The sequence below is a fragment of the Molothrus aeneus genome, chromosome 9 (assembly GCF_037042795.1).
Source record: "Molothrus aeneus isolate 106 chromosome 9, BPBGC_Maene_1.0, whole genome shotgun sequence".
Lineage (NCBI taxonomy): Eukaryota > Metazoa > Chordata > Aves > Passeriformes > Icteridae > Molothrus > Molothrus aeneus.
Window position 1 is genome coordinate 24,829,822 of NC_089654.1, and position 20,892 is coordinate 24,850,713.

The window sequence follows — 20,892 nt, forward strand, 5'->3', positions numbered from 1 at the left end:
CAGACTCTCCCGCTGACTCACGGTGAGCTCCAAAAGCCCAAGTAGGAAGTACTTTTTTGGGTGCTAATCAAAGGATCATAGACTCTGGAATAGTTTGGGTTGGAAGGGACCCAAAAACGCATCAAGTCCCATGGATTGCCATGGGCAGGGGCACCTTCCACTAGCCCAGGCTGCTCCAAGCCCTGTCCAGCCTGGCCTTGGGCACTGCCAGGGATCCAGGGGCAGCCACAGCTTCTCTGGGCACCCTGTGCCAGGGCCTGCCCACCCTCACAGGGAACAATTCTTTCTTAATCTAAACCTGCTCTCCTTCAGCTTAAGACCACTCCCTGTTCAGCAGGAAACAATGCAGCAAATAATACAATGCAATTTAGAAAGAAATTTACCAATTTCGGTATATTTCAAAACACTTCAATTTCAAATCTATTAAAGCAAAACAGAAAAAATGTGAGTGAATGAATGGAAGGGAATTCTAAGGTAATCATCACAAAGAGCGAAAGTGATAGAATTAATAATGACTTAAAATTCCACTTTTTAGATGGAAGTGTAAAGTGGACCAAAGGGGACTGAGTGGTCAAGCAACACCTTGGTGGACCTGGCCGAGGTTCACAGGGCACAGTCACCGCAGTTTCAACACCCATCCTTTCAAAACCAAGAGTCTGTAAGTGAAAGTGTTGCACGTGCAAACGTTCACGAGGTACTTGAAGAGCACGGACGTGTTGTGTGGTCACATCTGCTGAATCAAACACCTTGAGAGAGGCACATTCCCACAGTAACATCCACCGCCGCCGCGACAGCAAGGGCATTTTAACGCAAGGGATATTTTAATGCACATCCCATTTATTTGATTACCATTTTCTGCCACATCAGTCGCTCCTCCGGCTCCGGCCAAGCGCTCCCCACGGCAGCGCCGGGGCTCCTCCGTCCGCTCGGCCCGGTCACCGCAGCGCCCGGAGTGACGGAGCCGCCGCAGCCCCGCCGCTGTCCCCTCTCGCAGCCGCTGTCCCCGCTCCCCCCTTGTCCCCGCATAGCCCCTATCCCCCTCTCAGCTCTGTCCCCACGGCCCCGGCCGCCGCCTGGATCCTCCTTAAGAGGCGGTGGCGGCGCGGGCCCCTCCCCGCCCGGAGCGCGGAGTCGCCCGCGGCGGGAGCGGGAGCGGAGCGGGACGCGCCCGGCGGAGCCCGGCAGCCGTAAGCGCGGGGTGGGAGCGGGGCTCACCGCGGCTGCAGGGGTCGCAGGGCGGGCAGGAGCGGTGCCGGGAACGGGGTCGGAGCGGAGCCGCCCCCGCGGCGGGACGGGACGGGGCTGGCGGAGCCCCCGCGGGGAGCAGTCCCTGCGCGGACAGCCCCGGCCGCGCCCGGCCCGCTCCGCTCTGTTCCGCGGAGGGGGCTCCGAGAGGCGCGGGGGAGCGGGGTGGGAGCGGGACCGCGGGGTCTCTGCACGGGTCCGCAGCTCCATCCCCGGCCGGGGCGGGGGTGCGTGCCCGGCCCCTGTACCCGCCTCTGGCACGGGCACGGGCAGGCAGTGAAGCACTCGGCCGTGCGAGCTGTGGGGAAGTGCGGCAGGGCGGCTGCAGAGGGAACATTTCGCAAAATGCCTGCGAGAGCAGCTTTTCTCTTGGGTCTGATGTGAGAGAAATGCCTGTAAGAGTTGCTGCTCACGGCCTCGTGCAGGTTTCTGTTCACTTAATCGGTGTGGTCACGGACCAAAGTCACGGAATGGTTTGGGTTGGAAAAGACCCTAAAGCCCATCCAGTCCCACCCAGTGCCCTGCGTAGAGACACCTTGCACTATCCCAGGCTGCTCCAAGCCCGGTTCCATGGGGTTCCCGGTGCCTTTTTGGGACTCCCGTACTCACAGGTGCGGGGTGATTTGTCCTGCCCAGCCCTGCTGCACCTGTGCAGCGCTGCTGCCCCAGCGGTGGGACCCGTTCTGTGCTCCCCCAGCAGCTCCGGCCTTTGCATGGGCTCTGTCCCCTTCCCTGGGGAGCTGGAGCTGCTGGGGCTGGCTGACCCCTCCCCAGAGCTTGACCTTGTGCCTTCATTTTGGGGACAATCCCTTCGGCAGCCCGAACTGCTGAGTGTGGAATTTCCCATGTGGATGACGGGATGCAGACTCCGAGTTCCAGCTCCAGCCCCAAGGGAGGAGCAGTGATGTGGGTAGGACCTGTAACTGCAGTGGATGTTCCTGGCAGAACTGTTCCTGGCAGAACAGATGCTGTTCTGCACCTCACTAGGGCGAGATGCACGTGAAGCTGTTGATGCAGGGGATCAGCTGCTTTGTGGTTACCGAGAGTTGTTCAGCCTGCTGAGGATTCCAGACAGAAAACATGAATCTAAAACTGATGTGCTTATTTTATTTTCTTCTCATTAGTGAGAGGTTTTCAATATATGGTGTAGAGATAAATGCTCTTCTAGCACTGTTGTCTCTCCAAACCTTCACGTTGGCCGTTGTCCACCTCTCTGCACTCTTGTGTTCCCCTATGGCAGGGATCCATAACAAAAGAGAAATGCAAATATTGATTTATGCTTGAATCACATAAATTAATCTCTCCTGCATGGCCAGTCTGCACTGGAAAAACACCAGTTTGACTCTTAGCACCAAGTGCTGTTTATGACTTGTTTTTCTTAAAAAAATTAGAAAAAAAGCCAAAAAAAAAGGAAAAAAAGTTCTCCAATGCTGGTGCATCACTAGGGTTGCATATTTAACTTGAATATGTTCCATTGAACATTGTTATCATGATTATAATTTTCACAGCACTTTGAATAGGTTACTTCTGCCTAGTTGGCCTAAACCAGCTAGAATTGGAAGTATTTCTGGTTTTTCCCTAGTTTTTCCCTTCAGTTCATGAATTTTCATCCTACAAAGGGGAAAAATCACGAGCATGGGGTAAGCATTGAGTATTTCCCTCAAAAGTATTCCTGCAAAGCCATTGAGCAAACTTCACTGACTTTGAATAACCTCAATTCCTCTGACAATGCCAAGGGCTGAACCCAGTGCAATGCAGAAATGACCTTCTGGGTGCACATTGCTGCAGGAGTAATGGGAATGGCTCTGCTGGGGTGTTTGAATTGATGTGCAATATCCAGGGATGTGGCAACCTTGGTGACTTCCATGTAGGTTGGAACAGGACAGCCTTGGCAGTAGAACTGGAGATTTGGGAACTGTGAATTCAAATCACATGAAGTTAATTGAATGGCTTGGGATAGAAAATACCAGGGAGAGCAACAAGTAGCATCCAGAGAAGGAGGTGTCTCCCTTGTACCCAGAAGTTCAAGTATATTAAAACTGACTACAAAATATGAGAAAATACTTTGTTGTCCATGGAAAATTTCTAGCTCAAGAGGTAAAAGCTCAGAGTATGGTATGGCCTGTGGTGAATGTGGAGTTGAGAGAATACACTCCCATTTATTTTTTACCTGACACATAACACTGCTGTGGAGCAGTTTCCCTATCCTTCAGGGCACATATCCCCTGCATCTGAGGAAGGGGAGTGGCCTCGAGGGAGCAAAACTGAATTCTTAACTAATTGTTTAGTTCACACTGATGGGCAAGTAGGTGTCAAAAATATTGGTGCCTTACAGTCTGGACATGATTTAAACTATAAAAGCAGGTCCTTCCCTACAGCTCTGGTTCAGCTAAGGATTCAGCTTCCAGTTAAAGCCTGGGGGCCACTCATGGGACACACTTTTAAACTGAGTTTGCCTCTGGTCTGGTTTTATTTCATTTGTCTCTTTCCAAACAGAAGCTCCACATAATTTGTGGAAGAATTTGTCTTTGATTTGATGGGCAGGGGCAGCAGGATCTTGCTGTGAGGTGATGAACTCTTGTCTGGGTTTGCTGTGGCACTGATATAACTGTGTCTTTTTCTCAGTAGTCTGAAAAACAAATCCCAGAACCTGCTTTGGTAATGGAAATGACCTCATCACTGCCCTAGGTTATAATAACGTGATGTAGTAACAGAATACTTTCAAAAGAATTCTTCCTTTTTAAAAAATAAGAAAAAAAGAAGCCCCTCATCACCTTGGTATTCAGACTTTCCTGAGGATTTTCATTTACTGTTTACCTCAGAGAGATGACCCAAATTTCCTGACTGTACCAGTTTCCAGTAGCCTGTGTGTCAACGTCTGGAGCAGAGTTACTCAGCCCATGAGGCAGGGATGGGAGGTGGGCTCTAGGACAGGGGAAAGTGGTCCCCAAAGCAGGACCAAACTAAGCACCAAAAGCTTCCATTTTTTTTAATAGATTATGGGGAAAACAAAAGGATCTGGTGAACATTTAAACTTTGATTTTTTAAAGTGAAAAATATTGTGGCAATACTGCAAGTGAGAATTCATGGTCTTTTTTTAGAAATATCAATTAATTTTCCAGTTTGAACACATTGTGGAGGTGTCCAAGGCCAGGTTGGATGGGCTTGGAGCAGCCTGGGCTGGTGCAAGGTGTCCCTGGTCACGTCAGGTGTGGAACTGAATGGGCTTTGAGGTCCCTTCCAACCCAAATCACTCTGGGATTCTGTAGTATTACATAGAATGACACAGCTTCTGTACAGAATAAGCCAACAGTGTTGATGAGGGGAAAATACCACCCATGAATTGACAGATGTACAGATTTGACTCATTTTCTCACGGGTTCATTTTGGGCTGCCAGCTGTGGTGCTTCCTCACCTGTGCTGGTCCTGTCTCAGCTGGCAGCAGTGCCAGGGGACACAGACACTGGAGCTTTTCTCCCAGGTGTTTTCCTTTCCCAGAGAGTGGGCTGTGGGGATGACACTTCCATCTCAGCCTATGCTTCTGCTGCATGCTGGTAATTGCAGGACTCTCAGCACATGTAGGGGAGGATGTTTTTGGGATCTGGACTGACAAACAGCCAGAGTGGGAGTCAGCGTGGGAGTGTCCCAGACTCTTTAAGTGATCCCTGGAGGAAAAGCAGGTGCTTCCATGATAAAATCCATGTGATTCCAAACAGATATCCCTCAGAGCACAGAGTGATGCTCTGGGAGTTCCCTTTGCTCTGTGCGAGGGGGGGGCACAGTCTCTGGGGTTGGTGTTGGAGCTGGCTGAGAGGTGTCTGTGGTGGGCTGCTGTCCAGGCTGCACAGCTCTGCTGGCAAGCCCTCTTCAATTGTGATGTTTAATCTCCTTCCAGATGAGTGGTAGCACTGGTGGCTTGGAGAGAAAGATACAGAGATGCTTTTTCTCCTGCTAACAGCATTACTTCAGCTTAGAATGCTGAAAGTATTTAAAAATACAGCTAAGCCTGCAAACAAAAATTGTTATCTTTCCAGCTTCCCTAAATATGCAACTTTTGGAAGGAGACACAAAACAAATGGTCAAAAGCTTCCACATACACAAGTTCTGAACTATTTGAGATGTATCAGTCACATCTGTGTTTTTTTGTGGTTATCTGATAGTAAAGCTGTTGAACTGACTCATTTTTGATATTCATCTGGTATTTTCCTTAGAATGATTTCAGCATAAATCAGTAAGGCTCTAATTTCTTTTCCTATTAGTATTATCAGTGCTCATATCCTTTGCCAAGGTGGGTAGGAATGTGCACTTCTATAATAAATTATCCTTTTCTATTTACTGGGATTATAAAGGTCCTTATTTATGCACACACTGAGATCTTATAATAAGATCTGTACAAATGTGTATTTCTTCCAGTAAGGGGCAGTCCCAGCCTCCAGTAAGGGGCAGTCCCAGCCCCCAAGGGATTGCATTTTATTAAACATGCATGAAGGACAGGACTGATAAGTGGAATGTTGGGATAGGTGGAGTAAGAATTGGATGCACATGTCCAGGCTGTCTCATCCCATCTGCTCCATGGCCTTGGCCAGACCACGAAATAGAAAGATTTAGCCTTACATGTTCTTTGTGATGTTACTTTTGATTTGGTGGTGCTTCCTTGCCCCTCTACCATGTCTGGTTCTCAAGGGTAGAGATTATAAGTAGGATTTAATAACTAAAACTGTGTTTCTCATGCATTTAACTTACTGCACTGTCAAATGGATGTTAAAAACAAATTCCTCCAAGCAGAGGTTTCATTCTGTCCCATCTTAGGGGAAAGCAAACAGCACCTGTGGGTGATTGCACTGATCAGGGAGCAGCTCTGGCTGTGGCATGCACCAGCACTTTGCATGCTCCATCCCAAAAACTGTGCCTTTGGACCTCACATGCAAAACTGGAGCTCTATGCAAAGCCAGCAGCTGCTGCCTGGTCTGGCAGTACTGGGAGGAGCAACGTAAAACTACGTTTTGGGGAGAAGGTGGTTGTGGAATGTGAGTAAATGGAAATGTTATGGTTGATCCTGTTGTGTTCTGTATTTTCAAAACTAGCCTATAATGGAGAATTTTGAAAGACTTTTGAGGCACATCTGTTCTTTAATTTATAATCAATCTGGGTGTGTGTTGAAGTGAGCATTGCAATAGTGGCCATCTCTTGTCCTAGACAGTTTCTATAAAATACAGAACTAACTATTCATGTGGTGCTGTTCTGTTTGAATCCTTTTCCTCCTAAATCCAAGCAGAATGGATAATGAGTTTCTAACCACAGCACTGAGTGTAACACCCCTTTATCTCCTGATAAAGGCAGGACTCTGTAATTTTCACAAACCTGGTGGTTTTGGACTGTTGTATTGTGAAGAAAAAGTAGTTTTCCCTGTGTAACCAAAGCCCTACAGCTTTTGTGGTGACTTAAGGACAGTGCTGGTGAAAAACTTAACAAAAATGGGAACAGAGCTTGTACAGCATCCGAGAGGAGGGTGCTGGGAAGCAGGTCCTGGCTTTCCCTAAATCCAGAGTGTTGTTATGGGTGTGTGTTTGTTTCAGTGATGATACTCTCAGAGTCCCTGCTTTTCCCAGGCACTGTGAGGTTCCCTTAGGGAGCTGCTGTGAAGCCTGTCCTGATGGTAACGAGAGCCAGCTCTTTGCTAATGGCAAAGCCTGCCAACATCTTGCATTTCTCTGGCATTTTCCACTTGGAATAGCACATGTCCACACAGGCTTTCTTGGTGAGTGATTGCATTCAGCTGGGACATGCTTCCAAGTGTTATTTTGCTTTTTATACTTAAATTCCTTTTTCCAAGAATCCCAAATTCATTGGCTCAGTGCTATTCAATGAGCTCTTCAATTCCCCTGTGGCCTGGAGAACACACGTAAAATTTTTATAAGGGTGTTTTTGAAGTAGAGAAAATTATATTGGATATTAGGAAGAAATCCTTCCCTGTGAGGGTGGGCAGGCCCTGGCACAGGGTGCCCAGAGCAGCTGTGGCTGCCCCTGGATCCCTGGAAGTTCCAAGATCAGGCGAGATGGAACTTGGAGCAACCTGGGCTAGTGAAGGTGTCCCTTCCCGTGGCACAGGGTGGCACTGGATGGGCTTTAAGGTCACTTCAAACCTTCTGTGGTTCTGTGAAATTAAATAGCTTCTTCCAAGGCATTAAGTCAAATCTGAATGAAAATCCCTATCTGAAAGGAATGGTGTGGGCAGGGCAAGGTCTCTCCCCGAGCTGAGGGGCCTTTCCTGGCCACTTAGTAGCTGTTTTCATTTAAGTGCTGGTTTTGGGGTTAATTTCACCCCCAAAGAGTTTTATTTAAACTGATGTAGTTGTCTTCTGACAACTTTGTGCTTTGACAAATGGACATTTTATTTAGAGAAAGTTTCTTGAAAAGTGGTTAAACACCTGCACTCTGAACTCTCTGCCCTGTAACGCGTCAGTCATTTCCCTTTCACCACAGAGCCAACACATCCATGGGTGTTTCATATGCTGAGAGAGAGTTTGAGTTGGCAAGGGAGGGAGTAAGCCCTCGGTGTCTTAAGAAATAGTTAAATTAGAAGCTTAGGTAGTTTGGTAAGAGAGTAGTCATAGTTCATTTAAGTTTCCTAAACTAATCCCCTGTGCCTCAGAGAGGAGCATGAAAGTCCCCCTTGTGTCCCAGATTTTGCAAAGCTCTTTTAACAAGGGGATATGTAAATTTGGGGTTTCTTCCTCCTTTGATTGCTGTCCTTTTACTTTTGAAGTCATTGTGGCTCCTTAGTGATTGAGAGTTATTGTATCACACTCCTGAAATCCACGTTTAAGTTGCTGTGTTTTTATGGGTTTTTTACTTCTGTGGGTTTTTTCTGTTTTGTGTAACCACTGATGAAATTAACCTCCTGGTACTGCTGGAATCACATTACAGTAAAGAGAATTTTTTTTTTGTGTGTATATTATAGAGAAAATTTTCCAAGAATTGTATAAAGATAATCTTTTCAGTCTTGATCCATCTCCAAAGCCTTAGTTGGGAATTTGTTTGTAGTGGCTTCAGTCCTTCATCCTCTCAGGGCTTGGCTGTGTGTGTGTGTGTGTGTGTGGATGGATAAGAGTTAGATAGTTACCTAAAAATGAAGTGGCACCTGACTCAAAGCTTTCCTTCTAAATCAGCAGGCGTGGCACTGTACTCGTGCCACAGCTCGGTGTTCTCCCTGTTGGCACTCTGAATCCATCTGGAATGGTGGGGCAGGAAACTGAAGCCCTTGGAACAAAGCAGGAGCAGGGACTGGTTGGCAGGGCAGGGCTGGCAGAGCTGCCCAGGGACCAGAGAACTTGGGGAAGTTGTGAGCCCAAGGCACAGGAAGAGGAAGGAGCTGGGCAGGGGCAGGAGGCGCCGCTCCCAGTGTGGTCTCCGAGCAGGAAGGTGCCACTGCTTGCCCTCTCCAGCAGGACAGGAGGGTGGAGGAGAGCCCAGCCAAGCCTGGTGCAGAAAATCAAACCCCTGGGCAAACACTTTGCCAAGGTGAGGTTGCCTTCAAACACAAGCTGGCAGCTCAGGAGCTGCTTGCTCCTGAGCGTTGGGGCTGCCCCATCCCTGGAGATACCCAAGACCAGCATGGATGGAGCTTGGAGCAACCAGGAATAGTGAGTGGCATCCCTGTGGGTGGAATGAGATGGTCTTTAAGGCCCATTCCAACCCAGACCAGTCTGGGATTCTGTCTAACAGCTCAGATCCAGGGCTGAAGGTCTGCTTGGCCAGAGGCTTGGCTGTGTGGAGCCAGGTGGAGCTTGCTCCAGATCTGGCTTTGCTCAGCAGCCAAGGGTTGGATACAAGACAAAGATCACTGTTATGGAAGTACTTAATTTCTCCTCTCAAAAATGTAATATATGTGTTGGGCATGTCTATGTTTGTCTTTGTGTCTGTGTGTAAAACATATATTTGTGTTACTTACTCAGACTCCAGCTTGTCAATAGCCATGAAATATTTCCATATAAATTTTACTCTCAGCATTTAAAGAGGTTGAAAAATGTCAGCGTCAGAAGTTTGTTCATCACTACTTTTACTAGAAAGTCCAGACAGATTTCCTTGAGTCACTCCAATTTTGTCATGCTTTAAGTGCTGTGACCATAGAGACCAAAGGAAGTGCTGCACAATTGTCCCCTTGGCTGCACATGGTGACCAGAGCTCGTGTTTGGAGTGAGGAGCCCAAAACCAGAAAGTTGAGTCACGTTGTGCAGACATGACGAGTGGGAGATGACAAAACAAACCTTGTGAGTGCAGCCCTTCCTCCAGCCTGGCAGTGCCAGCAGCTTGGCTGGGGCTACAGCCTGTGCCAAAATGCCAGGAAATCCCCAAAACTGATACCAACTGAACTGAAAAAGACTGAAAAAGATATTGAAAGGAAATATTGACCTTACGGTCAGCTAAATTTGTTTTACGTGCATTACTGGCCAGAAGCTAGCTGTTAAATTTTACCAGCTTGTTCCATTTTTAGCTGTTTTTGGGGGGTTTTGTGTGAAACCACTGCATAACTGTAGTGAAGGACTGTCAGCTGCCTCAATTGAAGCCTGAGTGCATCAGGCACCATTGCATATTGGATTCTCCCACAAAACCCCATAAATACTTAAATAAAAGCTTATTCTAATGTTTTCCCTTTCTGTTTTTAAACTATTCCTGCTTTACAGCAGGAAAGTAAAAGAAGGGGAATGAAGGCATGGATATGCAAGAACCAGACCCTCATGATTTTAATAGAATCTTTAAAAGGCATTGGCTCAGAAATATTTAGAAGTTGGCTGAGCTCGGTGTTGTCCCCAAGGAACGGGGATGGGTTTGGAATGAGGTTTTTGGAGGCTGATTCTGGAGCTTTAAATCATGCAGCAGCAGTTCTTGCCATGGTACCAGTGAGGCTTCTGGAAGGGGGATCCTGAGGTTTTGGCAGGCAGCAGCTCTTGATCACAGTGCATCAGAGCAAGTGGAAAGTTTTGCCAATGCTCCAGGTAAGAAAGAAAGGCAGGGAGGTTTTTTCCCTTCCTTTCCCCCCTTCACATGAGCTTTAAAGGAATATAGTCAACAAAAAGCTCTGCCCAGTCAGGTGTTGCAGTTGAGATGTCTATCTTTAGTTTTAAGAGTTCTTGCATAAGTGTTTGCATTCCTGGCAAGACTTTGGAAGCTGCCACTGGCAGTGAGTTTTTCCATTTCAGAGAGCCTGGCTCTGGGTACTTGGGGCACCCAATATCTTGAAATTCAAAAGTGAGCCTTAAGCTGGGCTTCCAAAAGTGAAAATACCCTTAAAAAATAACTGTCAAACATTCCTGGAAGTGTCCAAGGTCGGGCTGGACAGGGCTTGGAATAACCTGGGATAGTGGGAGGTGTCCCTGCCTGTGGCAAGGGGTGGCACTGGATAGACTTTAAGGTTCCTTCCAACCCACATCATTCCAGGTTTATATGATGAAAAGTTTATTTGTGGAATAACTAGGTCCCAAATTCCTACTTTATAGAAATGTTGGGCATTTTCCCACCTGCTTTCCCTAATTGCACTGTGCTCATAGTAAATTACCTTGCAGAGGTGGGTTTGAGTAGTGCATTCTGATTGGTTTAGGTCTATGTCCTAATAATTGTTTTTCATGGAACTTCTGTCAGATTTTTCATGTTCCTCTTTGTTTCTTGGCTTTCTTGCTGGAAAACAAGTGAGCTGCTTCCCACATAAGCCTGACCCACGCAGTGGGGATTACTGGTCAGCTGCCTGAGGTTTTTTGACCAGTTTTGAGACTCTGCCTTGTGGCTTTGATTTCTGTAGCAAAGGATAGTGGTTGTTGCCATTTTTAAAGAGTATTCTTGGTATCTCTCAGCTGAGTTTGTTGTTCTTTCTCAAGGCTTTTTTTTATTTCCAGTGCAATTTCAGTTGAAGTAAAATACGATGTTGAAGAAGAGTTATTTAAAGGTTTTAACTCAAGGAGCTCTTTCATTCCTTGAATAAATGAACTCCTTACTTGGAATTTACTCAGTTCACTTGGACATCCTTCTGTGAGTTTGCCATACAGCGAGTTCACCTATGAGGACATGGGTTTTTCTCATAACCTCAAGGCTCTTGCAGCGAGTGGTTCTTGTTAAGTCCCCTTTGCGCAAGCAGGATAATTGTAATATAAACCATGGTGCCCTGAATCAGTTGCCTCTTCCTCAGACTTGCAGATGCTGTCTATGGGGAAACTACAGCACTTGGCGTGGTTTTCAGTCCAGGGAACTTCCATGGCCAACGTGACACAGGTGTGGGGATTCAGGCAGAGATGCTTCCAGCCTCTTGACCATTCCTGTTGGGGAGGCCATTCCTTGCAGGTTATAAGACAGGGAGGATGTTTTGAATCCAGCCTAATTCAAGTTTATTAAAGGACCTTGTCTGATGCCCTTGACTCACCAAGCTTTGCATCGTGTATCATGGAGCGTATCTGTGGCCTGGTAATTTTGCAGCTTCTGTTTTCCTCACTTTTGGCCTCTAAAGTAGCCTTCAGCACTAGAAAAGAAGAAACTTTACACTGGTGGTCATTGTTGGGACTTTTCCAGAGTTTCAGCCCTGCTAGAGTGTTTACAGCCCTCCTTCCACTGTTGCTGTGTCACCTGTATTTTCAGTAATTGCTTACAGGCCGACAAGTCATCTTTAAAAAAAGATTCACTATCTTTTCATCTATTACGTCCCCTACAGCAGGAAGTCAGATCTTAAAATCTCCTGTCTAGCTCTGCTGTGTCAACTTCCTTGACAAGCTTCACCTCACAGTGTCCTCCAAAAATGTGGCACAAAGGTTGAACTTTTTGCCCTTCTGCTCAGAATCCTTCCTCCCACCCATACTTCCTTAGCATGGGGAAAGCAGTCACAGAACTACAGAATCACTGGGGTTGGGAAAGGCCTGTGACTGATCCCCACCTTGTCACCAGCCCAGAGGACTTTCTTGGACACCTCCAGGGATGGGGACTCCACTATGGGCAGTCCATTCCAATGTCTCATAACCTTTTCCATGAAGAAGTTCCTCCTGACATCCAACCTCACAGTCTGAGGCCGTTTCCTCTCCTCCTGTCCCTGTTCCTGGGAGCAGAGCCCGACCCCCTGGCTGTCTCCTCCTGCCAGGAGCTGTGCAGAGCCACAAGGGCCCCCCTGAGCCTCCTTTGCTCCAGGCTGAGCCCCTTTCCCAGCTCCCTCAGCCCCTCCTGGTGCTCCAGCCCCTTCCCCAGCCCCGTTCCCTTCCCTGGACACGCTCCAGCCCCTCAAGGTCTCTCTGGCCATGAGGGCCAGACCTGGACACAGCACTCGAGGTCCCTCAGCAGTGCCAGCACAGGGCACAGCCACTGCCCTGGGCCTGTGCCCACACCAGGGCTGGCACAGCCCAGGGGCCATTGGCCCCTGCTCCACTAGGGCACACCTGGGCTCATTTTAAGTTCTGTCCCCAACACCCCCAGAGCCTCTTCCAGCTTCCCAGCCACTCTTCCCCTCAGCTGGAGCTGCAGGGGGTTGGGGTGACCCAAGGCCAGGACCCAGCACTTGTCCTTGTTGACCCTCATCCCTTTGGCCTTGGCCCATTGGTCTACTTGGCACGTCAGGAGAGCATCTGCTTTTCCATTTGTGGTGGAAGTGGAGTGATGGGAGCTCTACATGGAGCAGAGGTAATCCTTCCTCCTTGTGTGGGAAGCCCTAAATTAAGAAATAATATTACAGTGATTTTCCAGGATGCTAGACAAAGTCATGTAGAAACAGAGTATTTGTTATTTCTGTTATACAATCACAGGATCAATCTAACCAAATAAAATGCTGTAATCTGATTTGATAGAAATGGAGGGTGACATTCATACAAAAAGTCTGAGTCATTACTTAGCTTATTCTCTACCCCTTAGTCTTCTCCTGATAGATTGAAAGTTAATGACTTTGCTGGTGAGTCACACTTATTATATTTAAAGTTGTTCCTGTCTTTGAGTTTTTAAGAAGAATTGGACAGCTTGATATAAACAACCTCCCTCTAATGATTTTTCTTACACTTATGAAGACGTATTCTGGCAATGATATTTATATTATGCTGTGTTTACTCATTTTTAGGGTTTTTCCACTTGGTGAGACTAACTCCAGAGTAAGCTTGTGCTCAGCATGGGAAAAATCTCATTATTCTTATCTTTTGACATATGCTGTACAAATGAATTATCTGTAGGAATGTACTGAGAATGAAAATGTTCCAGTAATAATCTCTGTGTATGTGTGTGTGTGTGTGTGTGTGTGTGTGTGTGTAGCTTCTTTTTGTAACTGTGTTAAAGTTGGTCTTCCAAGAGAATAATCCCTTCTCCATTTCAGTCTGTCACCTCAAGTGAGTATGAGCTGAGATCACAGAAGACTATTGACTCAAGGAGTGATCCAGTTATCCACTGATAGCTTGGTACTGATGTTGTCTGAAAATGTGCCTAGCGATGAAACACCCTTGTCCTGGCAGAGGTAGAGTGCACTTTTGGGTGAAAGTGAGATTTAGGCACTTAGGGAAAGGCTGCCTGTCCATGACAAGGCTGGGATTTATGGCACTGGGAGAAAGGGAAAGGCTGCCTCTCCATGACAGGGCCAGGCTAAACTGTGGCCTGTTTGCTGTGTAATTTGTAAACTTGGACATTGACCAATGAAACAGTGAGAATCAGAGGGTCATGGAATGATTTGGGTTAGAGGGGACCTTAATGCCCATCCAGTGCCACCCCCTGCCATGGGCAGGGATACTTTCCCAGGTTCCTCCAAGCCCTGTCCAACCTGGCCTTGGACACTTCCAGGGATCCAGGGGCAGCCACAGTTTTGTGGGCACCCTGTGCCAGGGCCTGCCCACCCTTAGAGGGAAGAAAATCTTCTGTATGTTGAATCTAAATTTCCCCTCAGTCCGTTTGAAGCCATTCTCCCTTGTTGTGTCACAATTCCTGATGCAGAGGCCCCCTTTGGCTTCCTTGTAGGCCCCTTCACATCCTAAAAGGCTGCTGGAAGGTCTCCATACAACCCTCTGTTCTCCAGTTAACTTAATCTCTTCTTTGATTTCCTATAATATACAGTTAAATGTTAATGTTGGTGGTGCTGCCTTGAGGTGCTCTTCCTTTAGGAAGGAATGCTGTCAGCCCCAGGAACAGCACAGTCACAGGTGGTGTGACACCACCAGGTATCAGGAAAACAAAACAACCTGTGTTGGTAATGTCACAGTGTCCTTGAAGATGTGTTCAGAGGCACTGCTTCCCCTGCATCTGCCAAGGGTGGGGCTCACCAACTCCAGCTCAAGTGCAGGACTTTGTGTGTGCTTGTGATACAGCCCTGAATTTGTTATGGTCAGCTTGGGGAGGAGGCTGAGGGCAGAGCTCACCGGGGGCTGCAGCTCCTCTGATCTCTGCTCCCTGTGACCAGGGACAGGACCCAGGGAAGGGCTGGAGCTGGGCCAGAGGAAGGTTTTCCTGGATATCAGGAAAGGCTCTTCCCCCAGAGGGTGCTGGGCACTGCCCAGGCTCCCCAGGGAATGGGCACAGCCCCAAGGCTGCCAGAGCTCCAGGAGAGTTTGGATAATGCTCCCAGGGATTGCTGAGATGTCTGTGCAGGGCCAGGAATCAGACTTGATGATCCTTGGGGGTTCCTTCCCACTCAGGACATTCTGTGATTCCGTGAAGTTTTTCCCCATTAGGCAGTGTGGGATGGACAGCATGTAGGGGAAAGTGTTAAGCAAGATAATTTTGGGATTACAGCTCTATTTGCTGCAGATGTTTGCAGTAAACATTCTTCAAGACTTTCTTCATGGCTCTTGATGAGGATCAGGATTTCCTGGTTGTTCTGTATTTGGCTCCTCTGCCACACTGAGATTTCTAGATCTAGAAATCTCTTAATTTGCTTTACCCAAACTCCATGGGTAATGCAGTGCGAGCTTCCAGAGGGTGTGGTGTAATTACCTGATCTGAATTAAATCAACTGTAAGGGATTAAGTATTCAAGTCACTTAAACATCTGCTTTCTCTTGACATGGGCTCTGGGAAGAGCATGGATAGCTGTCCCTCTGCCAGCCCTGGGCACCTGAAATGGCACTGATGCCTGTGCTCGGGTACCTGCCTGTGTTTGTCACATCCTGAGGGACTGTGATTAACACAGCCAGCCAGGAGCTGCCATTTGGAGTACCATGGCACGGGCAGGGCTGGATGTGCAGTGCTGGTGCTCAGAGCCCTGTGGGACCCCGAGATCCCAGGCTTTGTGTACGAGGTCTCCTTGCTCCCTGGCCCTGCTGAGAGCCCTGCCCGTGGCCCTGCGCGGGTGTTGGGATGCAGTTGTTGATGACGTGGTTGTGTTTTTGTCCATCTGCAGGATCCTTGCCTCATCCATGGAGGGCAGATGGCGCCTGGGGACTCTGCTGGCCCTGTAGCCAAAGAAGCTGTTTTGTTGTCTGCAGCATCACCAACGCGCTTCCTGCAGATGTCGAAACAAATGAGGCGGGGGGTTGTAGGGGGAGAGAGCATGATCTCATGTCTGAACCAGTTGAGGGATCATCTGGGGAACTGGAACTCTGCCTTTAGGATGCAGCACGTTAACTCGAACCAGGCTTTTTGTCCTGGGTCTAACCTGTTCTCTTATTTCCCCAGGCAGAGCAGTATCCTTGGCTTGGTTTTGTGTATCCTCTTAAAGTGAGTGTGGTAGTTGGCTGTGCACTTAGGGGAAATGAGTATTTTCTGGTTTTACAAATTTCCTCTCCGTTACGGTGATTGGGTAGCTCCTGCTGTTCCCTTTCCTGGATTGCCTTCCAAGATGTCAGCAGTTCCTCCAGAAATGATATAGCTGGGCATATTTACCATGATTCTCCAATGCTGAAGTCTTTCTTATTCACACTTCCTCAGACAAAAATGAATAAATAAACCCAGGGTGATTCCTAGCCTCAAACTATCGTTAGGGCTGACAGGAAAGGGTGGTCAGGCATGACCAGGGAAGTGATGGAATTGCTGTCTCTGGAAGCATTCAGAAAATGTGTGAGATATGGTGTTTTGGGACATGATTTAGTGATGGACCTGGCAGTGCTGGATTAATGGTTGGACTTGATGATCTTGGAGGGTTTATCCAGTCTTAATGATTCAGTGATTGAAGAACGGACATTGTAATGTTCTAGTGATCATAACAAAATTAAATTTTTATTGTTATGTCTTCATGTAGTTGCTCAAGAGCAAAGGTTTGGGAGTGATATATACAATTGCTTAGGGCTTATCCTGCTGTTTCAGAATTGAGCATTAGGAATCATTGCTTTGAGACCAAACCCCAAATGGTGCTTCACTTCTTTTCACTTTGAAATTTCTGCTGATTGATCAGGTCGATGATGGTCCAGCTGGATGTGAGAACTGATCCCATCCAGCAGTTCCCCGGGTTTTTTAAAGATGCAGACAAGAGTAACCTCGGGTACTTGGATGGTTAAAAACAGTTCTGACTTTGAAGGCCTCTGGTGCTCTGGTGGCCCCTGATCTTCACTGAGTGCTCAGAAAGCAGTGGCCTGTGGAGAGCCTGTGGGAGAGCCATGAAGTCCTGATTTGCAGTTTGCCCCTCCAAGCCTCTGGAACATCTGCAGTCAGTGGAAGGTGGCCAGGAGGTTACATACAGCTCCAGCTGGAGTTCCCTTCCTGGATTTACAGAGGGCAGTATTGCTGCTCCTGCCGGGCTCACAGTCATAACTAGCACTGAAATGTGTGGAAGCATAAATACTACAATATAGTTACAGAATAGATATAATTCCTCTCTTCTTTTGTTTATCTGCAGAGCTGCTAGAAACCCTGGCATGACTGGAATTTAACATACTGGATTCCTGCTCTTACCCTGAAGTAGAGGAAATAAGCAAGCACAAGAAATTTCTCCAGCTCAGGCAGGTAAATACCTATATCTGCACAGCTTATGGGGAATTAAGTTCTTGGTAAACAAATTAATTGTGGAAATCTTTCTAAAGAGTAGGAACTGATTTGCTCTGTAAAATATAGTTCAGAAGGAACAGATTAATTTTAATTATATCTTCTTCTTTTATTTAATAGTTAAAGGACCTTTCATTCTGAACTCTGCTCTGAGAAAAAGGGAAGCCTCTCCTGTGTGGGATTGAAATAGATACTTAGCAGTTGCCTTGGATAAACTAAGGCAAAAATGTCTGTCATAGATCCTTATCAACACATTGTGGTAAGTAGCACTGAATCTTATATATTTACATATATATATATATATATATATATACACACCATCTTCTCTGATATATACACTGTCTTGTATAATGACTTACCTGCTGGAAGTTACTCTAAATAAGCACATAACATTACAGTTGTTACTATTTCCTTGAAGAAATGGTGTGTCTAGTTTTCTTCTCTACAGTGCAGGTTTTTTTTTTTGGGGGGGGAGGAGGAGGAGGTTGTACTCTTTCCCTTTTCATTAGTATGAGTGGAGAGATAAGTTGACATTTTGGGATATTTGGATCTTAAACTGCTGTATGTCACTAATGTTGCTTCAAAGAGAATCCTCACAATATATTGTGCAAACTCTAAGTGAGATGATCTGTGCCACTCAGCAGCACACTGTGCCCCTGCTCCCTTCCTCCTGCTTTATTCCATTTATCCTGCTGCATCCTTGCCCCAGCTGTCACACCCTTGGGATGGCAGTGAGCCAGTGGATCCTGCTGAATGAGCAAAAACCCTGTTCAATACAAAAATAGACAAAAATTTCTTAGGGAGAAATCCTTCCCTGTGAGGGTGGGCAGGCCCTGCACAGGGTGCTCAGAGAAGCTGTGGCTGCCCCTGGATCCCTGGAAGTGCCCAAAGCCAGGTGGACGGGGCTTGGAACAACCTGGCCTAGTGGAAAGTGTCTCTGCCCTTCCCCTGGACGGGCTTTAGGGTCCCTCCCAACCTAAACCACTCTGGGATTCCATGGAAGGGTTAGAAATTCCATTCTGTGCTGTTGCAGCTGGCCCAAAGTGGGCTCAGCCCGTGGATGTGTAGAAGTAGGAGCAAGGGAAGGAGGAAGGAAATGGGAGCAGAACTGCCCTCAGTGGCTCAGCAGCCTCTGAACACAGCTGTGCTGGAAGTGAGTTTCCAAAGCAAACACTGGGATGGCAATTCCTGCCCAAGCCAAAATCCAGAGCCACACTGGGGGTGTTCCTATCAGGGGCTTCTCGTAACAGCACGGGGCTGATAGCACCAGTGAGGTGTCCCCAGAGATAGCTGCCACACACTTGTCACAGTGTTTTACTTTTACATGGCTAAAAATACTCCCTGTGCTTCCTACAAGTGATCTCTTATCAGCCCTGTGGTTTGTGCCCCATGCACTCACATCCTCCACAGCAGTGTGCAGCCAGCAGATGTCAAACTGGCTTTTACTCCCTGCCCAGTCCTGGGAGCTGCTGGGAGGGAGGACAAACCTCAGGGTGATGTCTGTGTTAAAACAATACTGGCTTAATTCCTCCCAGCATCAGTGCCCTCTCCTGGATGGATTGCTTGGAATGATCTGTATCTTTATGGGAGAGGTTTCTGAGGCACTCAGTTATGTATTTTAATAAATCACTTACATAAAAGGACTTTTTGATACCAGTAATCAACAAAATGGAGCTGTCCTACATATGTAATATAATAAATAAAAATGTGTGTAGTAAATGTAGTTACAGCTCCCTGGGAATGCTGAACTGTTGCTAATTCCAGAATCAACAGTGTTTGTGCAAGAGCTGATCCTTTAATTGCTTGGAAAGTGAATTGAAATCTTTGAAGTTTTTTAATTCTGAATAATAAAACTGAAATCCCGTGGAAAGTTTTATTGCAATTTTGATCAGTCATGGGCAGCAGGCTCACATTAATGCAAAAATACTGGATTTAAATGATATTTGGCATTAAATTACTCAAAAGGATTCTGCATTTTCCAGAAGTCCTTGTGCTGGCTGTTGTGTGTTTTCTGAGCTTTTTTTTTCTCTCATTTTATGAAAGACTCTGAGGTATAAATTAAGATGTTCAGAAAGCTGCTGCAGGTGCAGACAGAACTGACTATTCCAAAAATGCAAAGAATTAAAGTGTGTAATGCCTCTTCATTTACTTTGATATGGGGGATAAATATTGTAGCAATGGAAAAAAGCACTTCAAGATAAAATTTGTGTGTGGGCACAAAAGTTTGTCTTAACTATAATACCCTGTGAAAGAAGAGCATGGACTCCATGAAAATCAATTACTTATGTAAACAAGCAAATATTTTCATTTGTCCAGCTCCATTGTTAGCTCAAGTGTCCTTAACATGAAGGAAGTAAACCCATTTAATACCTGTGCAGTCTGCCTGACTGCCTGGCTCACAGAATGCCCGTGTCCTGGTGGAGCTGTGCTCTGTGACTCAGCATTCTGGAATATGACAAATGTGATTTTGAGCCCATGCAAATCCCTGGCTGGCCGGGCACGGCCGGAAGGGCGGCAGGCGAAACCCGCCCGTGTGCCGGGAGATCCCGCGGCTCTGTCCCTGCCCCTGGTGGGAAGGGGTGGCGTTGGTGTGCAGGGACAGCTAAATGAGAGTGAAGCAGATAATTAGGGAAATCTTACTGAGGGCAAGGAAAGCACTCAAAGGTGAGAGAGAAACAAAGGAGACAGGAAGAGCTGAGGTGTGAAAACAGGAGATGCTGAACTGTGGCTGTGCAGTCATGGAAGACGTTGTGGATTGAGTAGTGAACACTGTCTGTCCATCTGAGTTTCCATAACTCAGAAAACCCGTATTCAGACAGGGCATGGTGAAAACTTTTTGGTTTTTCTCTTTTCCTCTCTACATTGATGGAGAAAGAGGAAGTGAAATGAAACACATGTGTAAAGCAGGTCACTTTGGATGGCGTATTTTAGTTTTTTAAATCCATAGAATCCCAGAATGGGTTGAATTGGATGGGACCTTAAAGCCCATCCCACCTCACTGCCATGGGCAGGGACACCTTGCACTGGAGTTAATGGTGAGCTTTTGAAATTTGTAACCTGTCCTAGATTTTTAAAGGAATGTGGATGTTGCTCCTCTCAGTGTTGCAACGTTTAAGTGATTTATTTACCATTATCTGTTTTTCAGAAGTACTTGATGTATTTGTACAGATTTTTATCAAGGCTTAAGGTGAACATAAGTCACTTGAGAAAATGCAGCTTAGTCATCTAAACTAGCAAGGGCTGGATTTGTAAAGGCATTCAGAGTCAATACATTTCTCATTGTGTTTTCAGGGGCCTTCATCGGAGCTCCTTCTGAAAAACTAAAAAAAAAGATTTTTCATTCTGAAATATGGACATTTAGGCCTTTTGATCTTCTTAGAAACTGGACCCTAAGTGGAAAATTGCCCTAATTTCTGCTTACATTTAATTTGCATGAAAAACATTTATTTTGGTGTAAGAAGAGATCTAGACTTACGAGCTTCCTGTGTGTATCTGTGTATTTATTATTTTTTTTACCAAGAGGGAGATTGTTTATTTCAGTAGTGGCAAATTTCTTCCAAGTGTGTGACCATGGCCAAATATTAACAACTGTGTATAACTGTAATCCTCAGTGTGTTGTTTTGGGTGAGGCATGGGGAAAGAAGATACTGCTTTTCTGTTTTGCCAGCCCTCTGTGTTTTCACATGCCTTTCAGAGGATCCCAGTCTTAAACCAGACTTAATTTCCTTGGCAGTAC

At 46.6% G+C, this 20,892-nt stretch overlaps 1 protein-coding gene across 1 annotated transcript in view; it reads left to right on the forward strand.

The window, feature by feature from the left end:
• Window positions 1-1,145: 1,145 nt before the first annotated feature.
• PLA2G4A (phospholipase A2 group IVA) overlaps window positions 1,146-20,892 on the forward strand; it is a 68,601-nt gene continuing 48,854 nt past the window's right edge. The window contains exons 1-3 of the mRNA XM_066555764.1: window positions 1,146-1,187; window positions 17,011-17,117; window positions 17,277-17,415. Coding sequence (XP_066411861.1) covers window positions 17,383-17,415 — 33 coding nt within the window. The 5' untranslated portion in view covers window positions 1,146-1,187; window positions 17,011-17,117; window positions 17,277-17,382. The remainder of the gene's footprint in view (window positions 1,188-17,010; window positions 17,118-17,276; window positions 17,416-20,892) is intronic.